The sequence below is a fragment of the Passer montanus genome, unplaced genomic scaffold (assembly GCF_014805655.1).
Source record: "Passer montanus isolate IOZ18808 unplaced genomic scaffold, ASM1480565v1 scaffold114, whole genome shotgun sequence".
NCBI classification, from domain to species: domain Eukaryota; kingdom Metazoa; phylum Chordata; class Aves; order Passeriformes; family Passeridae; genus Passer; species Passer montanus.
The window spans coordinates 1,408,461-1,432,045 of record NW_024358058.1 but is presented as its reverse complement, the minus strand read 5'-3'; the positions used below and the strand labels follow the sequence as shown (position 1 = coordinate 1,432,045).

The 23,585-nt window shown below is 52.5% G+C and overlaps 2 protein-coding genes and 1 pseudogene across 5 annotated transcripts in view; all 3 read left to right on the top strand.

Moving 5' to 3' along the window:
* Window positions 1–6,600, top strand: part of AP3D1 (adaptor related protein complex 3 subunit delta 1) — a 43,545-nt gene extending 36,945 nt beyond the window's left edge. For both annotated transcript variants that reach the window (XM_039696816.1, XM_039696817.1), the window contains 6 exons: window positions 109–298; window positions 1,352–1,440; window positions 2,379–2,464; window positions 3,289–3,410; window positions 4,128–4,207; window positions 4,353–6,600. In XM_039696816.1, the coding sequence (XP_039552750.1) occupies window positions 109–298; window positions 1,352–1,440; window positions 2,379–2,464; window positions 3,289–3,410; window positions 4,128–4,207; window positions 4,353–4,448 (663 nt within the window). In that variant the 3' untranslated portion in view covers window positions 4,449–6,600. The remainder of the gene's footprint in view (window positions 1–108; window positions 299–1,351; window positions 1,441–2,378; window positions 2,465–3,288; window positions 3,411–4,127; window positions 4,208–4,352) is intronic.
* Window positions 6,601–9,721: 3,121 nt separating this feature from the next.
* On the top strand, window positions 9,722–23,338 carry MOB3A (MOB kinase activator 3A). 3 transcript variants are annotated; one of them, XM_039696818.1, is made up of 4 exons: window positions 9,722–9,752; window positions 19,034–19,576; window positions 21,157–21,359; window positions 22,146–23,338. In XM_039696818.1, the coding sequence occupies exons 2-4, from the start codon at window positions 19,159–19,161 to the stop codon at window positions 22,173–22,175; spliced, it is 651 nt and encodes a 216-aa protein (XP_039552752.1). In that variant the 5' UTR covers window positions 9,722–9,752; window positions 19,034–19,158; the 3' UTR covers window positions 22,176–23,338. The 3 variants fall into 3 exon arrangements, with proteins under 3 accessions (XP_039552752.1, XP_039552754.1, XP_039552753.1); XM_039696820.1 differs by lacking the exon at window positions 9,722–9,752 and adding an exon at window positions 14,418–14,562; XM_039696819.1 differs by lacking the exon at window positions 9,722–9,752 and adding an exon at window positions 15,145–15,492.
* On the top strand, window positions 22,300–23,338 carry LOC120496369 (annotated as a pseudogene).
* Window positions 23,339–23,585: the final 247 nt, after the last annotated feature.

The following is a 23,585-nucleotide window of genomic DNA, read 5'->3' as shown; positions in this document are numbered from 1 at the left end:
TCTAGCCATACCAAATTCCCTCCCTTTTGAACCTGCTTTTATCCCCATGCAGTGTTCTGTTTCTTGAAGTTTGACTCTTTCCTATGACATTTTTCCCTTCATTTGCAGACCTATGATATTCAAGGAAACCTCCAGAATGACAGCCAAGTTACTGTGTCTGTTATCTTTGAGAACAAAAGCACTAGCTTCCTTAAGAGCATGGAACTGAATGTCCTGGACTCTCTCAACACTAAAATGCTCCGACCAGAAGGATCATCAGTACACGATGGGATACCTGTGCCCTTCCAGCTCCCCCCTGGTATGCACAGCTTTGCACAGGGCTCTTGGAGTGCGGCTGGCCCTGCACTGCCCTCCTGTGGAAAGAGCTGCTTGAACATCTTGCTGTTTTCCAGAAAAAACATCTCTGCCTGGGTGTTGCTGGGCTTTCCCACAGTTCCCTGGAGAGGATTAAGCCTTCTCCCAGTATGGCTGTAATGCAGGTGGTTCTGCACAGCAAGAGCAAAGCCTTAATTTAGGGCTGGGAGTCCAAATGTCTGAGTTCCTTTCCCAGATGTCTGCAGGCTGGCACACCTTTGACTACAGAAATCCAAAATTCATTACGTGTTTGGTATGAGATTTAAAATAAAACAAGGCAGTAGGTTTGTGAAGCATTAGAATCCACTCTGGATTTATTCTGGAGCTCTTGTGTCCCACTGTTTGAATGGCAGAGGCCTTTTGCAGAGAAGGTTTTTGATAAAGATGTGCAAGGAGGGCAGCTGAGCCCTCCAGAAGTATTAAGCGCTGAAATGAAGGATAATGGTTTTGTACAGAGCACAGTAGTACAGTGGACTTCTCTGAATTTCCCTTCCTTCAGCAAGGAGTTAATTTGAATTCTGGAACAGCTCAGAGGGCTGGAGTGGCCTCGGGGTGCTTTTCAATCCTCCATGGAAAGCAGTGGGATATTTGATTTGGTTTTAAATCTGTATGTGGCAGTTCTTAACACAGACTTGTATATTAAAAGCAAAACATAGAAACATTAGAATTCAAATTAGCTCTGAAAGCTACTCTGAAATGTTTATAATATAATTCCAGTTATGCAAATAGTTTAAATATGTGACACTGTGACATTTTGCCCGGGCACTTGCTCAATAACCTCCACCAAATGTCAGCTCCCATTGCTGCTTCTGAGAGACCCAAGTGCTGTAACATTGTTGACTCATCACAGCAGTTGTGTGTAGAACTGTCTTCCAGCTCAAAGAATTTCAAACTTGGTTCAAAAATAGTCTGCACATAAGTCAGTTTATTCTAACCATTACTTAGATCTGGAAACCATGTTCTGACCTGACTTTTCCCTCTCATCTCTTCACACCAGGAATCTCTAATGAAGCCCAGTTTGTGTTTACACTTCAGAGTATTGTTATGGCTCAGAAGTTAAAAGGAACACTGTCCTTTATAGTCAAAGTAAGTGCAGCTCTCAACTGCCTCTGCTTCCTTGGGAACTGCGTCAGGGAGCCGGACTCGGGTGGGAAGCTCTGCTCTGGAGCTTTTTTTAGGCATCATTTCATCCCTGCTGCACCAGCCCATTCTGTGAGGAGCATTTTCACATGACATCTTGTGCAAAGAGTGCCCCCAATCCTGCGTCAGCACGTCCTAGATTGTCATCCCTGTCAGCGTGTGAGCAAGGCAGCCTGGAACATGTGCCACATTGTCAGCCAGGAGATCACACTGGTCTGCTGGGGAGGGGAGAGAGGAAGCAGGGTCTGCTCCTTCTGATCTCAGCTGGACACTGCAGCCTGGTACAAGGCTGCAAAACAAAAATGAGAATTAGATGCAGTTATTAAGAAACCCTGACCAAGAGTGAGGTCAGCGGAAGGCATTGTTTAATAGGTATTGAGCTGGATAAGACTGTGTGGGTCTCTGATGTTATTTCAGTACAGTTATTAATGAAGAGCTGCATGAGCAGCTCAAAGGAAATGAATGGAGACAGTTGTGGCTACTCCTGAGTCAGCCATTATCTCTATTTTAAGGGTTTCTTAAAAATAGCATGCTAGTCCTATTTTAGTACCTAAGAATCTGGGAACTATTAATTTATTATTTTGCTCAGAAAATAATGAACTGTAAAACCACATCTCCAAGTGTTAGTTTAAACTCAGTCTGCTCAGTTTATTTCAGCAGAGTGCAGGCAGAACTGTAGCCCAGTGTGTCCCTTACCTGTTGCAGGTGCATGTATGAACCCAGCTGCCCCTGATGTGGGGGGGTGGTTCTCACACTGATCCTTCAGGCCCTGCCAGGCTGTTTCAGGGGGAGCTCAGCCCTCAGCTCCTCCCTGGTGCCTGTGTGGTGGGTAGGGGGGCTGCGCCAGGGCTCCCACTCACCTGCTCTGCTTTGCTCTGTTGCAGAATGATGAAGGTTCAACCCATGAAAAACTAGATTTCAAATTGCACTTCAGTTGTGCTTCATACTTGATCACGACGCCTTGCTACAGGTGAGTGCCCGCTCTGCCGCCCCCTGTGGGCTGAGCCGAGCCGTGCCCGGGCCGAGCCGTGCCCGCTCTGCCGCCCCCTGCGGGCTGAGCCGAGCCGTGCCCGGGCCACTGCCCCCGGCGGGCCGAGCTGAGCTGTGCCCGGGCCGAGCCGTACCCAAACTGAGCCCGCGCTGCCACCCCCTGCGGGCTGAGCCGGGCCGAGCCGTGCCCGGGCCGCCGCCGCCACCGGGCCGAGCTGTGCCCGGGCCGAGCCGTACCCAAACTGAGCCCGCGCTGCCACCCCCTGCGGGCTGAGCCGGGCCGAGCCGTGCCCGGGCCGCCGCCGCCACCGGGCCGAGCTGTGCCCGGGCCGAGCCGTACCCAAACTGAGCCCGCGCTGCCACCCCCTGCGGGCTGAGCCGGGCCGAGCCGTGCCCGGGCCGCCGCCGCCACCGGGCCGAGCTGTGCCCGCACCGAGCCGAGCCGTGCCCGGGCCAAGCCGTGCCCGCGCCGCTGCCCCCTGCGGGCCGAGCCCTGGCTGCTCCCGAGGGCTTGGGCAGGGTCTCTGCAGAGGGTGACTGGTCAAATATGTCCAGTGGCTGATTTCAAGTGGCTCTGCAGAGGGAGCTCTGTGCCCTGCAGGCTGGCAGAGGCAGCTCTGGCAGCAAGAGGGCACAAGTTGCTCCAGTGGGCTCTGGAGTGTGGTTTCCATATTTGCTGTAAACCCCTTTTCCTCGAGCTTGGTAGCACTTAAGCTTCTGTATCCTGACGTGTTTCATGGGGCTGATGGGACAGATTTCACTTGCATTTCTAATAAAACATTTGCTTTCCTTCTTGCTCTGCAGTGATGCTTTTGCCAAGCTCCTAGAGTCTGGAGATCTGCACATGAGTTCTATTAAAGTAGATGGAATTAGCATTTCTTTCCAACATCTACTGGCAAAGATCTGTTTTCATCATCATTTTTCAGGTGAGTTTTCCTTGATGCAGAACCTTCTGCAGAATTCCATATTTTAAAATCTCTGCTGTGCTTGGTGAGCATAATACTCCATGGGCTCAGCAACCACAGGAGCAGGTGATGTCCAGATTAAATACATTTGGGAGAGTTTTCTCCAGTTTTGCAACACTCAAAGCATGCAGTATTCTTCAAAATGAATTCTCCTTGTGTCCCTGTGGAATTCCTGCAGCCCAGTGAGGCATGTGACAGCTATCATGGGAGCAGCTGCTGTGGAGTTCAGGCTGTAACTGTTCTCTGGAGGGTGGGTTTGAACTGCAGGGCTTCAGACTCTCCCAGTGCTTCCTTTCAGCCCCAGCTATTCAGGTTTGGGTTTATTAATTAAAACACAAGTACTGGCTGAAGCAAAACAACTGGCTGTTTCATCATGCTCTGGTGTTTGCATTAGACATTGCCTCACTGGAAGTATTTCTGGGGAAGAAATCTACGTTCTGAGCAGTGTTTTTGCCACAGAACATTTGTGGCTTAGGAGACTAATGACTCACCTCATTATTGTGAAACGTCCCAGAGAGAAGCCAGGAGGAGCCAGGCACATCTTAACCCTGACTTCCTCCTCCCCTCTGTAGAAGCCTCTGTTCCTCAAGGCCAGGCAGAGCAAGGGCTGCTCTCCAGGGGAAGCAGGGCTTGAATTAAAATGGAATGGAATGAAATGAAATTGCTGTTTCTCTGCAGTTGTGGAACGCGTTGATTCGTGTGCATCCATGTACAGCCGTTCTATCCAAGGCCATCATGTCTGCCTACTGGTAAAAAAGGTGAGAGCACTGTAACCCCTGAGGAGCTAAACCTGGAGCCTTCCCTGCCTTCCTCTGCCTCTTTCCAGTCCCTGAGTTTGGCTGGGAACACACTTGGAAGAGGAGCTAATGATTTTTTTTTTCTTTTTTTTTCTTCCTTCCCAAGGGAGAGAACTCTGTATCCATAGATGGGAAATGTAATGATTCTACCCTGCTTAGCAACTTGTTGGATGAGATGAAAGAGACATTGTCCAAGTGCTGAATATTCCTTATCAAATATTCCAACGACCAGAAACACACCCAACGTGTAAAGACGAGCAGACCCAAGTGTTAAGTTTCTCCCTCGTACGCATGTACTACCCTGGGGCACGTGCTTTCAGTTAACTCCACCATTGGTTGCAGTTTAGACATTTTAAGGCTGTATGTTACCTTTTTATTTTCAGAACTTTTTACAAACTGTGGTGTTAACCCTTTCTAGCCCAAAGAGATCCTGGTGACATGACTGGAGGAGGGAGGGAGGGAGGGGTGGGCACTATTTATTCAGCAGCTCATGATGATCCCATGACCTTCATCTGTGTGGGATGGCGACTGAGCAGGACTTTATCAACAGTAGCACAGTTTGTTGTTTGTGCTTACGCCAGGGAAGGTTGACTTAATCCTTAGCCATGAAAAATGTCTTCAGGGCTGCTGTAGTTGATGTATATTTCTAGCAGAGGCTGGTGCTGGACCAGAAGGCCTCTTTTTGTTTTGTTTTGGTTTTTTTTTATATATATATATGATTTATTATTATCTCAAGATCTATTGTGATCAGCATATAAATATCCTCCATCTCCTTGAGCTAATCCAAAGGAGCCCTGTGGGAACTGGGATGTTTGAGTTTGTGTTTATAGTAGTTGCCTTGAGCCTTAACCTTCTTTTAGTGACAGCTGGAAGAGTTGAGTGTGGAAGCATGAAACGGGCTGGAAGTGTTATTGTTTGGGTCTGTGCTCCCCTCGACTGCCCCACACACAGAGTCTGTCAGGCCTCTCCCCTTTGAGCTGTCTCTGCTGATGTGGTTTATGAGTCCACTTCAATTTCACATTCCTGAACAGTTAAGCTGTAGCAAGAAACTGGAAATCCAAAGGGGTCTGTTCCTGCTTTTTTATCCTTTTGCTCACCAGCTGAGGTTGACCATTACCAGGTTAGAAAAACAGTAATGGGTGCAGCCCCTTGTGTGCAGGTCCATGTCCTCCCTCTGGGCTCTGAAACCAGCAGGGTCATTCTGTCTGTGTCCCCTCAGTGTCCCTCAGCCCTGCCCTTGCAGCAGTGAGAGCAGATTTGGCAGCACAAGTGCCCCACAGTCCCTGTGGCAGAGCCCTCCCTGCTGGGGTGCAGGAGAGAGGGGTGCATGGGGAGCCCCTGCCCCAGAGGCAGGAGGGAGGAGGGTGAGGAGCTGCTCTCCCTGCTGGGGTGCAGGAGAGGGGTCATGAGGAGCTGCTCTCCCTGCTGGGGTGCAGGAGAGGGGTCATGAGGAGCTGCTCTCCCTGCTGGGGTGCAGGATGGGGAGGGGGCTGAGGAGCTGTAGGTTTGGGACTGTAGCAGTTACTTTAGAGGGAAGAAGGGAGAGTCTGGGAAGTGCCCGTTCTGCACTATTGGAATCTTGTGGAGTCACTGACAGGAAAGGGATGTCATGGTGTCCTGCAGAGATGCTCAGTTGATGTCCTTGTCCAACATCCCTTATTTTTTATTCCTCTGTTCCATTTCTTTCCTCACAGTTCAGCACCCAGTGAGCAAAACTCTGTGAAAGGGTTTTGCTTCAGGGCACACGTCAGGAGCAGCTGATTGCTCCAAAAAGGTGCCCAGGGAGGAGTTGGCTGGGTCTGCACGTCTCCAGCACCACCACCACTCCTAAAACACCAAACCCCCATGCAGGGAGCAGGATAAAGTGTTGATCTTCTTTGTTGGGTGATGTCCTGTACTGTACGCGTGTCTCGTGCTCTTTACACTCTTCCCACAGGAGGTATTTTGGCAAAGGCTCTGCTCTGGTGCTCTGGGTTCCTTGCCAGGCCCAGCTCCGTGTCCGACCGTGCTGCCACGACGTGGAGGGTTTGGTTTTGGTCAGCCTCCCTTGGTTAGCCAGTTGTGTATTAGAAACTGAACATATTAAAATTGTCTTAAAGGATAATGTTCCTCAATTAGTGTTTGGGTTTTTTAATTCATGGATGAAAACTGTCACTTTAGCATGTAGAGTCTCTTACAGAATCCTGTGCAGTGATTCTAGAATTTTGAAACTGTATGATGTGTTACATTCACAAATTTATTTGCTATCAACATTCCCTGGAAGAAAAAAAAAAGAAAAAGAAAACAACATACCACAAGCTGCTGTAATGATTTTGTGTCAAGATGATCCAATAAACTTTCAAAACAAAGTTAAATTTTTGGCTTTATAAATGGTCCTTTCATAAGACCGTTCTGGTTTGGATGGACCCAAAACCAAGGCAGGGATTTACCCCAGGGCTGAATAATTTATCTTCAGTGGAGGTAAGAGGAATCTCCTTCCTAAAGGAGGTAGGGAATTCCTAATGCCACCCCCTTGAAAGGCAGCTCTGCAACAGCAGCTGTCACTAACACTGAAATTACAGGAAAAAATAATTCAGACTATCTCAGTTAAATCTCCATTAATTGTTTTATTTTTTGGATCATGATTGCAGCTAAAATTCAGCACTTGGAAGAATGGGAGCTCTGGTCTGAATGAGGCCGGAATCAGCCCCTGCTGGTGCTTCCTCTTGGCCTCCAGTGAGATTTGTGACAAATGTGACATTGATGTGAGGATTAAGGCCCTGTCCTGCCACAGCAGGAGTGAGGCCTTGGCTTGGCTGATGCCCCGGTGGTTTCCAGTCACATCAGAACCTGTGAGAATCACCTTGGGATAGAAAATCCCTGGGGCTGAGAGTCAGGAGCCACCAGTTCTGCACTGGGAATTGCCCAGTAGCTTGTTGGCCCAATTGCTGCAGGAAGGATCCAGATCCTCTGTTCCCAGTACTGCAATCTCACATGGACCTGCCAGGGGGTGGGACTGCACAAATCTGATGGAATGGCATGGAAACAAAAACAAACCCCAACCCAGAAAGTTCCTGGAGCAAACCTCAAGTGTTAAATGAGCCACAGGAGCTGAGGTGGGTGGGGCAGGATCAGCTCCTGTGGCTCCTTTAACACATCAGCTCCCCCTGCCCCTTCCTCAGCCCTGGAGTGCCGTGTCCAGTTCTGGGCTCCAGTGGAGCAGAGCTGGAGCTCCTGGTGTGGGGCCTGTGCAGGGCTGTGAGGATGATGAGGGGATGGAGGATTGCCTGTGGGGAACGCCTGTGGGAGCTGGGGCAGGGGGAAGAGCAGAGATGAATATAAATACAACATCGATCTATATATTATTATGGATATATGCTTTACTACGTGCCAGAGGCTGGGGCCAAGCAATGGGACCAGAGGTAATGGGAAGAAACTGAACACAGGAAACCACCTGAGCTGGGGACGGACTTTGCCCTGCGTGTGACAGAGCTGCCCAGAGAGATGGTGGAGTCACCTCCCTGGAGATCCTCAAAAGCCATCTGGCCACAATCCTGCTGTGCTCAGGGGCCCCTGCTGAGCCAGGTGAGCTCCAGTGGTGCCTCCAACCACGAGCCTGGCACACAGGCTCTGCCCTGGGGCAGGGCATCATCTGCTCGTGGAGGAATCCAGCCAGCGGGGCCCGCGGCTCCTGGAGCAGGAGGGGATCGGCTCCTGGAGCCGGGCCGGCCGTTCCGGGGAGCAGGAGGGGATCGGCTCCTGGAGCCGGGCCCGGCCGTTCCCGGGAGCAGGAGGGATCAGCTGCTCTGCAGGAGCCGAGCTGCTGCCTGAGCCGGGGCCAGCTCGGGCAGCCAGAGACCCCCGAGGAGCTGGGGCTTCACCCAAGGTTGGGCTGGGAGGGGCTGTGAACATCCTGGGCTTGTTCAGCCTGGAGAAAAGGAGACCTAGAGGTGACCTTATCACTCTGGAGAAAAGAGACTCAGGGTGACCTCATCACTGCACAGCTCCTGGAAGGTGCCTGTGCTCAGCTGGGGCTGGGCTCTTTCTCCAGGCAGCACTGACAGAACCAGAGCACACAGCCTCAAGCTGTGCCAAGGGAAATTCAGGTTGGATATCAGGAAAAAGTTTTTTACAGCAAGGGTGATAAAGTTCTGGAATGGCTGCCCGGGGAGGTGGTGCAGTCACCATCCCTGGGGGTGTTTAACAAAGCCTGGATGTGGCACTGGGTGCCAGGGTTGAGTTGAGGGGTTGGGGCTGGGCTGGACTCGATGATGTTAGAGGTCTCTTCCACCCCAGTGATTCTGTGATGCTGTGAATTCTGTGGGCTGGGGGCTGTGAAGGCCTCGGGCACTCCCCGGGCTCTGCACAGGCTCAGCTGGAAAACCCCTGGTGGGCAGGAGCTCCCAGCTCTGGTTCGGCTTTGGGCACCCTCTGATTTTGGGCTTCCCAGGGATTTCCCAGCGGGGTTTGACTTTCCCCAGCCTGACCTTGTGAGCAGTTCCCTTTGAAGCAGGGGCTGGTTCTGGCCACTTCTCCTTTTTATGACCTTAAAGCTGAGGTCTGGGCAGGTCCCTGCTCGGAGCCCCCTGAGCATCCCTGCCTTGTCCCTGCTCCCAAAACCACAAACACGGAATAAATGGGAATAAAGGAAAACAAATGGGACAGAATAAAATAGGAAAATAAATTTTTAAAAAGAAAATAAATCAGAATAGAAGAAAAGAAATAAAAGGGAAGAGAGGGGAAATAACTGGATTGGAATAAAAGAAAAAAATAAATACAATTACAAAAATAAATACATAGAATGTATTAATAATTATTTTTATATATTAATAATAGAATTAAATATAATTATGGAAAATAATATATTAAAGAAAATAAATAATAAAACAGAAGAAAATATAAAAATAAACGAAAATTGAAAACAAAAGCAAATAGAATAAGCATAAAAGACAAAATAAAAAGAGAAAAAGATGAGATAGAAAATAAAACAAAATAAAATTAAGATAAAATAGAAAATAAAATAAGGATAAACTAGAAAACAAAATCAAGTAGAAAACAAAATTAAAATAGAAATGAAAGAAAATAGAATGAAAGAAAAGAAAGCAAAAGGAATTCAGACAAGTAGGATAAAATGTTGAAATAGAATGAAAGAACACAGAGTAAAATAAACTAGAATAAAATGTTTTAAATACCATAACACACGAACTGTTCGCCCAGGCCCATCCGCCGTGCCTTTCGCCCTCCCCGGCCCGTCCGCCAAAGGAATTCAGACAAGTAGGATAAAATGTTGAAATAGAATGAAAGAACACAGAGTAAAATAAACTAGAATAAAATGTTTTAAATACCATAAAACACGAACTCACGAACTGTCCGCCCAGCCCCATCCGCCGTGCCTTTCGCCCTCCCCGGCCCGTCCCTGCCGTGGGCGGGGCCGGCGCGGGCGGGGGCGGCCCCTTTAAGAGGAAGTAGCGCCGGCCGCGAGCGGCGCGCGGGAGGGCGCGGGAGCGGCGGGAGCGCGGCCCGGCAGGTGCGGGGCTGGGGGCTGGGGGGGCTCGGGCGGGGTAAGGGGACACGGGAGGGGCTCTGAGGGAGGAGGGCCTGGCGGGGCGGGCTCCGGGGAAGAGGGGCCTGGAGGGGGCCGCGTGTCCCCGGCCCTGCCCACGTGTCCCCCAGCCCCGGTGGCCGCGTTCCCCCGGCGGGGCCGGGACGGGCTCTCCCCGGCCTTGGCGGGACGGGCCGGGACCTGTTGAGCCGCGGGCACCGCATCCCCGCTCTGGGCGATAATTGTTTGTGTGTGCCGGGCGGGGGGCGATGGCGGCCCGGCCTGAGCCCCCTCAGGAGTGCCGGGGCCCTGGGGCGGGCAGGGCACGGATCCGCCTGCGCTGGCCCGGCCCGGAGGAGAAACCCCTGGGATGGGCCATCCCCGGGCAGAGCCCTGGCTGCTGGGCACAGCCCCTTCCCTTCAGAGGGGTCGGACCTGCTGCAGGATTCATGAGCAACCGAAGGATTCATAAATTCATAAATGAGGAAAAAAAATGCCGCAGAGAGTAAGGGGGTTGGTGGCACAACTGTGAAGTTACAGCTTTCAACTTCCCTATTTTATCCCACCTCTCCTTCCCGACTTTCTCCAGCCCAGCTGCTATAGGTGAAGGCACATCTCTGAAGTGCCAGCCTTTCAGTCTCTAAACTGGTCGGGGATTGGGGAATTTTCCATTTTTTTTCAGGTCATGGTGAGCCACGGCTCAGCTGTCATGAGGGAGAACGTGTCAGGAGGACTTGAAAGCAAACTCTTGCTCTGCTTCTGTCTCTTGCTGCGGGCTCAGGAATCCTGATCTTACAGAGCTGCCTCTGCTCTGATCTGGGCAAAGTGAGCTCAGCTCCTTCAAAGAAACCTGTGTGGGAAGGACAGGCAAAAGGAAAGGGCAGGAGGTCCTCTGGAGGGAAAGGACAGGGGATCTGGAGTTGTCCAGTGTCCAGCACAGATGTTTGGGGAAAGCTTTTCTGTCCGTGCTAGTGAAAGGCAGGATTCCCTCCTCTTAGAGCTTGGAGCTGCAGAGTGGCCACGCTTTCTGGATTTCCATCTTTTTGTTAAAAGTCCCTTTCCGGTCTGGAAACCTTCTGCCAAGTTTCAGGGCAGGGAGGGATTTTTCTGGGAGATGTGAAACTTCCCCAGCCACCTGTTTATCACAGTCCCCAGGGCTTTGTCCTTGCACTCTGCTTCCTTTCCCAACTTCAGGCTCACTTCCAGCTCCCTGTTTGTCTGTCGCTGTTCCCTGGACTGTGTATCCCATGTTTCAGATTCACTTTCTGTCTTAGTCACTTCCTGTGAGGTGAACCTGGGGTGGGTTTGTGCCTCTTCAAAATCCCCAGAAAGAGGGAGAGCAGCATTGGGAATTCTTTCCAGTGGTGGCAGAACCTGGAGCTGTTGGTTTGTAGCGAGGATCTGAGCAGGTTCCCTGTGCCTGGCTCACCTTGCAGCTCCTGGGATGCTCTGTTCTGCCACCTCTGCCATCACCAGCCATGGGCTCTCCCATGTGCTTGGCCAAGGCCTGGGGAGCTTGGAGTGGACTCAGCATCCTGAGCAAAGTTGTCCAGCTTCACTTCAGCTGCCTCTGGAGCTGTTTGCCAGCTGCTTGCTTGTCCACATCTAACATGGCCCTTCAGATGGGGTGAAAAGTGCCCCCACGCTGGAACGGGGTGATTTAGTCCCGTTTTGGAGTTGGGCTGTCCAGATCTGTGCTGTGCTTGGTCACTCTTGCTCCTCTGTGAGGGCCAGGGGTCTCCATGGCCACACTAATGAAGGAGAAAATGTCCCCTGTGAGTAGTGAAAGTATCTGGGGTCAGAGCACAGATTGCAAAACCTTTCCAATCTTGTCCCCAGGTCTGGAAAGGGAATTGCTTTCAATTTCTGAGTTTTAATTTCTAGTAAGACAGGGCAGTATTTTCTGGTTCTTGAGCCATAAATGCTTCTGTAAGTGGATCCAGAACCAGCTTTACTGGAGGCTTATCAGCTTATCTTTAGGAATATGTAATACCAGCTAATATTGTCAATAAAGAGTGCACCTTTATCCTCCTTTTTCCAGATGCCCCTGGGAGGCAGAGGTGTCCCTGAGGCCTGGTTTGGTGTGCTGCCTGCTTCCCTGTGGAGCTGGTGGTGTGGTAGAGGTGCTGCTCTGCTCCTGGTGTATTTGGGTGGGTTTTTGCTCTGGGTACATGAAGCAAAAGGGAGGGCAGAGGAAGGGATGGAGGCAGCGAAGGCCAGAAAAAATCCCCAGCAAAACAGCAACTTTTGCAAGTGGGCAAAGCCAGAGCAAAACAATCCATCAGACTCTGACAGCTTTGGCTTCCTCCAGAAAACCTGGCTGAGGTCCCAAGGGGCTGGTGCTGGTGTAGGCTCAGTGTGAGTGAGACGAGGCCCCCGTGGTGATGCTGCAGACACTCCCATGTGTGACCCTGTGCTGATTCCCAGGAACTCGTGGGACAGAAGATGAGCTGGAGCCACCCAGGCTGTGGCTGAGGTTGCAGCAGGAGCTGAGCTGGCCCTGTGGCTGCACTGAAAGGCTCTGTATTTTCTGCAGGCCTCTCTTGGGGCTGTTGTCTGGCTGCCTTTGCTTCCTTCTCTCTTTTCTCTGGCTGTGTGATGTGGTTGGTGTTGAGGTGGTCTCCAGCTCCACATCCATGAGCTCCTTCTGTGCCTGGAGCTGTGCTAAGGGATTGAGTTATTCCCATATCTCCTGCCAGGGCAGGAGAGGCCTCGTGGGCCTCTGCTGTCAGCAGGAAACAATCCTGCCATTCATCCCAACGTGTGACATTAACATAGGGAAAAGGGATGTTTGTCCCTGGGATTATCCATGCTCTGAGAAAGGCTGGTTGTGTGGCCAGCTCGTGCTCCAGCTCTGCCCTGGGGTGTGATCCCACACTTCCTGGGATCCCAGCCCTCTGTTAGAATGGTGCCATAGTCGTTTTATCATCCTAATGCAAATTTCATGCTGCAAACTGATGTTAGCTTTGACTTGGGTGGGCGCAGATCCCAAAGGTAGAGGAAATGGAGCTGCTGTGGGCCCAGAAATATCCCTGTCCAGTGAGGACAGTACAGAGCCTGCACAAGCAGGGAGAGGTGAGCAGCTCAGCTGGGACTTAATAAACAGCACCCTGCCCTTCCAGCCCCGTAGTGGGGACAGCAAGAGACCTTCCTGAAGGACCAGGCTGCTCTGGGACCTGGAAAAGTGGGAGCTGCTCCTACTGTGCTGTCACTGGCCATGCTCTTTTCCCTGTAAATACTTGTGTGTGCAGTTAGCCTGTGTGCTGGAGTCGTGACCCAGCTTGTCAGCTTAGCACAGCCCTGCAAAGCCTGCAGGATTAGCTCTGCCTCCACACGCAGCCCCATCCCGCCTGGCTCCGTGGAGACCTTCCAGCAGCTCTGACATTGCAATGGATGCAGATGTCACGTAAGAGCAGCAGGGCTGGCCCTGACTCAGTAACACCCGGGGCTCCGTGGGGCTCCCTGCAGTCACTGCTGTTCCACAGGAACACTTGGACATTGCAGCATCTGCTGCCTGACCTTTCCCTCTGGGGAGGGACCTTTTACAGAACTTACTTTCTCGTGTGGCTTTTCTCCCTCTGTGGCTGTGGGGAGGAAGGCCAGGCGGACAAAGCACGCTGGAAATTTGGGTTTCTTGCCTTCCCTCTTCCTTGCCAGACTGGGTTTTCCAGCCTCCCCAGCACTCACTGCCTCACCTGCCCTCGCTCAGCATCCCTGTGCAGTGTGAGCAGTGTCACCTGTAACGTCCCTCCTGTCATTGTCTGAATGTCAGTCCTGATCTTGTAGCCAAGCAATAGACTCCCTGTTCATCCATCTGCCTGGGATGGATGCTGGTGTCTCCCTGCTGGCTGACCTGGGCTCTCTGCTCCAAGCAGCAGCATTCCCACTTGCAGCTCTTCATGGGCTCTGCCAGAGCTCCCCTCACCTCTGGTGGTTCCTCTGCTATCCCAGATACTGCTTAATTTAACAGGGCTTTCCCTTTATTCCATAAACTAACTCAACTTTAGATTGTCTGGAATGCTTGGCCTTGCAGGGGCGAAGGAGATGCCAGTTAAAGCCCAGGATAACTATTTCTGGTCTTTTATTATGCTTATGTTGTGCTTATAGCCTTGTCCTGCTCCTAAACCAACCTCTTCGCCTAAGCCCCGCTCTTTCTGGGAAGGGCCTGGAGATGTGGGAAGTCCCAGGAGAGCTGTACCATTTCTTGCTCGGGAATTTCCAAATTGTGCAGCAGATTGGAATAGCGGGGCCTGGGGGTGGCTGGCAACAGGCAGGACCTTCTTAAAGCTGACTGGTGAAAGACAAAAAGCTCTTTGTTTGCCCAAACCTTGGGAATTCTGCATTTCCAGTGTGCCCCTGTTCAGACTTGGTTGCAAATGCTGCTGCTAAAGCACTTTCTAAAAGAAAAATGTGGATGTTGTCCTGCAGAGCAGCAGAATGAAGTGGGGCTGGGGTTGGAGGTGCAGCTGGGCTGGGTCAAGCTGCTCCTTCTCCAGAAACTTCTGAGCAGCTTCAGCTGAGCCCAGGGGACGGACGGGGAAGGCAATGCCGAAGGGAAAGGTGGCTCAGCTCTCCTCCAGCAGCACGGAGTGATCCTGCAGGAGCAAAGACAGAGCTTGCAGAGGGGAAGGATTAGCTTTTGGGAAAACATTGGCAGCTCCCTGGGCCGGGAGGCTGGAGGCAGTGCCAGACAGGAAGCGGCTGACGTGGAAGTGCGGCTGGCTGGGATTATGAATGGCCAGGGGTGCCCTCCAGCCACGCGGAGCCCTCCTCGCCCTGCCCCGCCCTGCCCGAGGTAAGCACGGGGCAGACCTTTGCTCCTCGTATCACAAATCCATTCGAAAGAGCGGCTGGAAGTCTTGTCCCAGGAAGACAAGCCCTTGTTTGTTGCCAGACTGGCTCTGGAGGCACAGAAACTGGCTGCCATTAGTGTAGTGTGGCTGCCAGGACTGTTCCGGTCCCTGCTCTCTGTAGTAAAATCTCTCCTTTGATCGGACAAAACCAGGATCATCCTGTCCCGAGACACTGAGCTAGTGCAGAGTGGCCATGGGAAGGGATTTGTGAAAGGAGGGGGGTGGAATTGTGGAAAAAATGTACGTCTTGGCTGTTTGTGCAAGTTGCCTGTTTGAAGCTGCTTTTCTTCTCTTCCTCACTCTGTAAATTCAGGTTTTTACTTGACATGCTCAGTGCATCCAAAATCCCTTTATCAGGGCTGCTTTATCAGTCAGGGGGGTTTTGTGTCCTGTGTTGGGAGCTCTGGCCTGGCACTGAGGGCCCTGGGAGTGGCTTGGGGGAAGCAGGATCGTGACTCCCCTCTCCTGGTGAGCTCTGGGGACACGGTGGCTGTCACAGGCTCCCCAGCCAAGGGTTACAAGAAGCTGGACTCGGTGGGATGCGAGCAGCCTGGCTTCCCGGTCAGGAAACTGGACAAATCCCTGGTTGGAAGAGCTGCCTTGCTGCCTGGGCTGTGCTGCAGGGCTGTTTTACCAGAGGCAGCAGGATGTGGCCGCCCGGCGCTGGGGTCACGGCGGAGGGAGGTGGCCTCGTGTCTGAGCCCTCCCCAGCTGCGGGGCCGCCGGGTTGTGGCCGCCCATGACACAAACGGGGAGGTTTTTTCTCCTCTTTTGAAAAAGGAAGCTTGGCCTCGGCGCCTGGCAGCGCTGACAGAGGTGCAGAGCAGGGCTGAGCCCTCTGCAGGAGTGACCTGCTGAGGCCAGGAACGCAGGTAGGAGCTTGCTGACTGCTGCCTTGCTGCTTTTCCCTGCTGTTGTTAAACCCCTGTGCAGTGTTGGCAGCAGAGGGGAGCATGGAGTGCTGCTGGGGCTGGCACTGCTGGAGCAGTCATGGGACTCCTGGAGTCTTTTTTGGGCCATTCTGCCTCTGTAGGGAGGGCAGGATCTGTCGGGAACTCTGCTGGCTTCTGGAAAACCTCGGGATGGCTCAGCAGGGCGCAAGGGGAGGCAGTTTCTTGGTGTTTTGGAGGAGGTGACTCTTCCCTTTTCCAGACTCTGAGCTGCTTTTACAAGTGGTCAGGAGTTGGGGAGCAGCTGCCTGGGCTTCCTTCCTCTGCTCAGAGCCTGGTGTTCGAGCAAGGCAGCTCCTCATGATGCACCATTCCTGGCAAGGGAAGAGGAATGGCAGGACAGTGCCAACAGCCCTGGCAGCAAAGCCAGCACAGGACTGGAGCTGCACAAACAGGCAGTCAGAGAAGAGGAACTTTTGGGATGGGAGGGGAAGGGAGGGCCAGGCCTTGACACCCCTGGGCAGGCAAGTGCAGCATGGTAGGGAGCTGCTCCTCCCGTGTCCTTGGGATAAGCTGGAGGTGTGTTTGTGCCCTGCACAGCCCACGGGGGTCATGGGCTCTGATCCTGAGCGCTGGCCAAGGTCCTTTCAGAGCACCAGTGACGTCTGCTGTGATCTTGGCTGGCTGAAAGGAGGAGGCAACAAAATGTACTGAGGTTTGTTTAGGGGGGGAGTGGTTTTTCCCCTTGCCTTTAAAGCTTGCAGATATCATCCAGGTGCTTTGCATGTCCCATTTCCCAATTGTCTCTAACCTTTCCTTTCCCTTGTGTGCGGGGGCAGTGTCAGCTGTGACTCCTGCCTGTGGAAGTAGGTGTTGTACAGATGATATCATCTCTGAGCAATGTCAGGGATGCTTTGGTCTCTGTGCCTCTTTATTTTTATTTTTTTCCTAGAGCTAAATGTTTCTTTTAGCTCATCGCAGTCAGAGACCGTAATTAAATAGGCTGCATCTGCTTGATGTCTCAGCTACTCATTTTGCTAATGCTTCACACAGATGCTGAATCGTCTGAGAGACAATTGCTCTGTGTTGAGCTCCCCTGTTCTTAGGGCTGATGTCTCCATAGGATCAGGAATTTGTTTGTAGGATGAGTACTGCCTCAACACCAAGTGAACTGCCCTGCACAGAGACCCTGACAAATGGGGGCTGGGAAATCCCCAGCCATGTGGCAAGTGACAAGGGCAAGTGTCAGATCCTGCCCAGGGATGGGGCAGCCCTGGATGCAGGGACAGACTGGGAGTGAGAGGCTGGAGGATTCTATGAAAAGTCTCTCCATCCCGCTCAGATGAGCAAAATGGTTGGTGTTTGTTTCTTGATGTGTGGTACCAAAGCCAGGGGATGTTTGGTTTTACCCTTAGGTTTTACTCCATCCACATCCATGCCAGACCCTGCAGTGCAGATCCTTCAGAAAAGAAGTAGGGATGGAGTCACACTGCTGGGGGTGCTCCAGGGAGCTGCTTGGAGGGTGGTGCTGCTGCTGCTTTGTGGTTTCTCGTGTGAGAGGATGTGTTTTCCTCCATCTCCAGTGCAGGGAACTCATCACAAGTGCTTCCCTGGACTTTCTGCTGGAAGCAGCAGCAGTCTCAGCACCTGCTGCCCACATTGCTGCTTCTGTGGGGGCCGTGCCTCAGTTCCGGGTGGGTGCAGTCCCTGGAGCTTCCGACTCTGCCACAGGATGTGGCCAGGCTGTGACACAGCTCCTGCTAACCAGCACTGCTCCGCTGTCTCTCCACACCCTTCACTTCTTCCTCTGCCACGTCTGGGGCTGGATCACGCTCCAAAGGACACATCTGCCAGGGGTTTGTGCTGGGTTTGTCTCCCCTGAGTGGCTCATGGGGTCACAGCAGCTGTTTTGGCAGCAGGAAGGCCAGGTTGGATGGGGCATGGAGCAGCCTGATCTAGTGGAAGGTGTCCCTGCCCATGGCAGGGAGTGGCAACTGGATGGTCTTTAAGGTTCCTTCCAGCCTAAACCGTTCCATGATGACTTATCTGCTCTGGATTCACCTCTCAGCCCATGGTGGATCCCACTGAACCACATTAAAATGCTTTTAGGGTTTCTCCCAGCACATCATAGCCCATGTTGGGGTTTGGATCTCTCAGCTCCTGCATGGAAGAGGTTACTGAGCCCATTCCCACAGGAAATGTTGAGCCTGTTCTTAGTGAGGTGAACTGGAGTGGTTTGGGGTTTCTTCCTCACTGTAATTAAATAAGGAAACAAGAGGCCTTGGCTTTAAAGGTTTTTAATCTTTCTTCAGAGAAGAACTGCTGATTAGCACTGCAGCATCTGTTAGAGATGGGCTCGATTGCAGCCATGGTGCTCATGACCTTGAGTTTGGGATGTGCCTGCCAGCATTTGGTGACACTATTTACCTATTAGAACAACACTCATGTAAACCTGAAGCCTTGTGTAAATCTAAGTAGATTCTGCTTGGGGAAAGGGTTGGGTTTTTTTTGCTTGCTTGCTTATGAAATTATAGAAACTTATTTATGCTATTTAAGGCATCAGCTTAATTTCTATTACTTTATTAATTTTTCTGTCCAGCACATATAAAATATTTTTGGTACACAAAGCTTTCTGCCTTAAGCTTTCATCAAAGAGCAGCCTGGCACAAATTCTGTGAGGGGCTGGATGTGGGAACAAAGGAGGTATAATTAGCTGCAGATAAACAGAGCTGTGTTTCTCGTCAGCATCCCTTCAGATCTCAACTTGTGTCTCACCCTTGGAGCTGATTTTCTACAGTCTGGAAGAGGAAGATGAGCTTCCCCTCATCTTCCAGTTTTCAGCTTGTAAATGCAGCTAAACTGAAATGGGAAATATGTTTATGGGCTGTGTGCACCTGCAGAAAAGGCTGTGGCTGCTCTCAGGGCTGATGTTATTTCAGGATATTTGCTTTCCGGGTGCCTGAGCTGTGACTTCTTCTTCTCGTTGCCCTCCACCCCGTGGTTCCTGTCTCTCACTTTCAGTGGCTGGCTTGGTGGGGGCTGTCTGGCAGCAGCTCTCAGCTGTCTTGTAGGCTGGCATGAGCTGGCCTGGCCTTGTTCCCAAAGGGGGGATGCAGAGGTGAAAAAAGGGATCTGGGTGAAACCCCGCTGGTTTTACCCTTTTTTGTCAGTGCATGTGAGCCAAGCTGGTGGTGGCATTTCTGCAGGCTTGGGGTCTCGTGGTGTGGCACTGTTGGGGTGAGTGGCAGCCCTCTCCCATGGCTGTGGGGCCTGTTCCCTCATTCCCACATGGAACAGGTCGGGAGGTGACTCTGTTCAGCCCAGGTCACCCCTCCTCCTACCCTCCCCTCTGCTCCAGCCGGGGAGGGAAGGGGGAGGAAGGAAAGGTGCCGTGGGCTCCCCCCCTTCTCCGATGTGGGGCGAGGGCCCAGATGGCATCCCAGATCTCTTCCTATGGGATTTAGACGAGGTTTCCTGTGGAGAAAGCTGCTCCTAATCGCTGCCCTTCTGTGCTGTGTTGCAGATCAGGACCAGATGAGCAGAGGGAGCTTTCTGTGAAGATCAGAGTCGCCCCAGCCGTGCCCCGGGAAGTGGCCGCGCCTCCGGCTGTCACCGCTGCGGGCCTGGAAGACACGCAAGAGAAGGAAAATGTCCCACGCTTTAAAGCAAGTGTTCAATAAAGACAAAACCTTCCGGCCCAAGCGCAAGTTCGAGCCGGGCACTCAGCGGTTCGAGCTGCACAAGAAGGCCCAGGCCTCGCTCAACGCCGGCCTGGACTTGAAGGTGGCCGTGCAGCTGCCGCCGGGCGAGGAGCAGAACGACTGGGTGGCCGTGCACGTCGTGGACTTCTTCAACCGCATCAACCTCATCTACGGCACCATCAGTGACTATTGCACGGAGCAGTCCTGCCCCGTCATGTCGGGCGGCCCCAAGTACGAGTACCGGTGGCAGGACGAGCACAAGTACCGCAAACCCACGGCGCTCTCCGCTCCCCAGTACATGAACCTGCTCATGGACTGGATCGAGGTGCAGATCAACAACGAGGACATCTTCCCCACCAACGTCGGTGAGTTTGGGTCCCAGCTGGGGCTGGAGGGAGGGAGGGGTGTGGAGCCTTCTCGTGGAGCCCCTGTTGCTGTTCCAGGAGTTCCTGCAGCACATCTGACCCTTGTAGCAGTGCAGTGAGCTCTTCCCAGCTCTTCTGCAGGGCTGAAGCACCCAGAGCTGTACCAGCTCTCACTGGGAGTCATGGATACCTCGAGGCATGAAACAGGAGGCTGCCCTTAGAGCAGTCAGCCTCTGAGATGGCTCATGCTGGATGCAGGGTGGCTCTCTGGGATCTGATGGCCAACCAGGTCTGAGGCAGAGCTCTGTGTCACCTGGTAATGGTGTCACATGCCATAATCACCCCCTCTGTTATTAGAGGCCACACTGGCTGCCTCTGCCCCTCCTGAGGGATGGGATGCTGGCACAGGCCTGGAGGGAAGGGCCATGTTTCATCTACTGCCAGGACCATGGAAACAGGAGTTTGGCCTAAGACACCTCAATCTCCATATCCAAACGCAGCTTTGGAACAGAGATTGTTTTATTTTGTGATGAAGATGGAAGAATTTAGTCTCTAAGTTATCAGGGAAATACAACTGAGCCTCTGCAGAGCTTCCATCTCCTGGGATGGAGGAGATGAGGTGCAGCAGAGCTCCCTCCCGGAGTTTATCCCTTTGGAGCTCTGATGGGATGCAGTTGGTCCCTATTTGGGGCACATCTGCCACTTGAGCATCCACAGGGATCCTCCACTGTGCCAAAATGCTGCTTAAACCTGATGTGGAGTGGGCAGAGAGGGGAGGGGGGCCGTAAACAGCCAGTTTAGAGACAGCTGCAGCACCCAACCCTCCCCAGCCATTCTCGCACTGCACGGGCTCTGCTGCAGCTCCCTGGGGACCTCTCTGGGGGTGTTGTTCTGTTCTGGGCTGCAGGACGAGCTTCCGACAGCACGAGGGTTGTGGTTTGGGGTTTTTTAGGTGTTACTGTCTCCAGCTCAGCTTTAACCAGATCCTTCAATGCTGACTGAAATGCTGCAGCTCTGGCAGAGCAAGGAAAGGGTTTAACTCGTCCTTATTCCTCCAGAAACAGTGTGAACTTTACACCCATGGAGGTGGCTGCATGGCCAGACTGCTCTGCTGCAGGGGCCCAGCCAAACAGTTCTGGAGCCTTCAAAGAGGACCTTAACAGCTTTAATTTTTAACGAAAGAGCTACAGATGTACCAAAACAAGAGATAAGTGTGGGGAGTTAACAGCACCAGGCCCTTCCTTTGGGAAGTTGCTTGGTTGTATCTGGTGTTCTGCACTGTTTATATAAATACATCTACATCTACATCAAACAGTAGTAGAAGAAAACTCTTGTCTGACTGAAACAACTGCTGGGAATGTGGGCTCTGCTTTCAGTCACAGCAGTTCATCACTCTGTCACTTAAAAAATCTGTGCTTTGAAAAATATGATCCAAAGGAAAGGAAAAAGGAGAGGGGAGCTGGAAATTACCAGGGACAGAACTTGTGCCTCAATCTGTCCATTTTACCAATTCATTTTAGCCCTAAGCAACCAGCTTTAACTTGACCAAAGGTTTTTCATGGCCACTCTTCCCTCCCAAGGTACTCCCTTCCCCAAGAACTTCCTCCCAGTGGTGAAGAAGATTCTCTCCAGGCTCTTCCGGGTGTTTGTCCACGTCTACATCCACCACTTCGACAGGATCACCCAGATGGGCTCGGAGGCCCACGTGAACACCTGCTACAAGCACTTTTACTACTTTGTGAAAGAGTTCAATCTCATAGACACCAAGGAGCTGGAGCCCCTGGTGAGTGTCTGGTGGGGCTCCCAGGGTCTGTGGCCAGCACAGGGCTGGGGGAGGCACAGAGGGCTCTGGAACCTTCTCTGAAGGCCCCACCTCAGATCCTGGGGTCAGTTTTGGGTCATTCACTCCAACAAAGAGATTCAGGGGCTGGAGCATGTCCAGAGATAGGAGCAGAGCTGGGGAAGAGTCTGCAGCACCAGAAGGAACTGAGGGAGCTGGGAAAGGGCCTCAGCCTGGAGAAAAGGAGGCTCAGGGGAGACCTTGTGGGTCTGCACAACTCCTGACAGGAGGGGACAGCCGGGTTGGGCTCAGTCTTGTCCCAGGTAACAAGTGACAGGACAGGAGAGAACCATCTCAAGCTGTGCCAGTGGAGGTTTAGATTGGATTTAAGGGAAAATTTTTTCACTGAAGGGGTGGGACAAGCATTGGAAAGGTCTGCCCAGGGCAGTGTTGGAGTCGTGGCTGTGACACTTGGGGACATGGCTTAGTGGTGACACAGCAGTGGTGGGGTAATAGTTGGACTTAATGATCTTTGGAGTCTTTCCAAACCTTAAGGATTCCATGATTCTCTTCTGAAGCTGGTTGCCCAAATTCAGGACCAGCTGCCTTGCAGTGTAACTGTCAGGAACCTGGGAGTCAGGATGTGATAGGATGGAGCTGTGGGCAGCAGGGTCACCCCGTGCCTAGGAGCAATACTGACAGCTAAACACAGGGGGTTTTCATCTACACTCTCACCTGGGAGCCTGGATTCTCCTTCACAGTCCCTTGTCTTCTCTGTCCCTTTGACAGAAGGAAATGACCTCCCGGATGTGCCACTGAGCTCAGACCCTCCTGCTCCCACCTCTTCCGAGGACTCCGAGCCCCAATCCCACATTGGAGACATGATTCAAGGGGAGAACAGAGACGTTTCGTTTAAGAAATTATATATTTTTAATGAGTTTCAATGCAAAACTGTGATACTGCAGGAATATTTTTTTAAAGATCTCTAGATTAACTAATTTTTTTATAGTAATTTCTATAAAAAAGAAAGAAAATATTTTGTGGGCCACTTGATGGGAATGTTGGCTCTCGGAGCGGGGAAGAGCTGCCTGAGCTGCCTCCTCCATGTGCCCTGAGTGAGCTGAGCCAGACACTTCACCCAGAGCTGCGTTGTGGGGCTGGTGCTGCCGTGGAAGCGGTACCTCCCTTGGGATGCACATTTCCCACCCCTGGAGGCAGGGTACAGGACTGGTGCACGTGGATCCCCCAGGTGTGGATCCCCCAGCACCTCTTCCACTGGCTGTGAGTCTGGGTTTGGGGCAGAGCTGCTCTGTGCCCACCTGTCCCCAAGGCCTGGCTCTCGTGCTCTCCCTCTGAGTGAGCTGGGACTGGGCTCCATCCCATGGCTGCCACAGCTGGAGCCAGTGCTGTTGGAGTGGAAATCTGCCCTCGTGTGTCAGCCCAGCCCTGAGCTGAGCTCTGCCACACAGCCCAGCTGTGGCTCTGCACTGTCTCCATGGGGACACAGATCCACACTGGCAGCTCCTCGTGGGAGCCACTAGAGGGAAGGTGCTGGGACAGGCACCAGGAATTCTCCTGCATCCCCTCCCTCCCTGTCCCTCGTGGTACGCTGACCCTGTCACTTCCTGCTGGGGTATGGAGCCTTCTTTCTCCCTGTCCCCCACCATCACCACCCCACCCAGCTCTGCACATCTGGGACCAAAATCTGCTGTGCAGCCAGAGCCCCCCCAGCCTCGCCTGCTGCTTGCACAAGGAGAGCTTGGCAGTGCCCCCCAGTAGGTAGTGGGTCTACCTAGGATTTGGGGACCAGTAAGTGACCAAACTGCACCACTAACCACTTCTTCCTTACAAAGCATTCCCGTGCCCTGGAATCTCTGTACATACGTGACTCTGTCATTTCTCATCCTGCCGTTAGGACACTCGTACAAATACCACTCGTGCTCTGAAATGGAACCAATAAATTATGTTGTATTTACACAGCACACGCCGCCGCCGAGCGTCTCGTGACTGCACGTTCGTCAGAACCTTCCCATCAGCAAAACAAACACGGGGTGTTTGGGCTCCTTGGGGATTGTGCTGGGGAGCTGGGAGCTTGTGGGTGTGTGCTCCTGGCACAGCTCCTGGGGGCTTGGTTGGGTTCCTCCTGCTCTCCACGTGCCAGGTCCAGGCTGCTCTGAGCCCTGGGGCCCAAGGCCGTGGGGCCTGACCAGCAGCCCGGGGTTGTCCTGA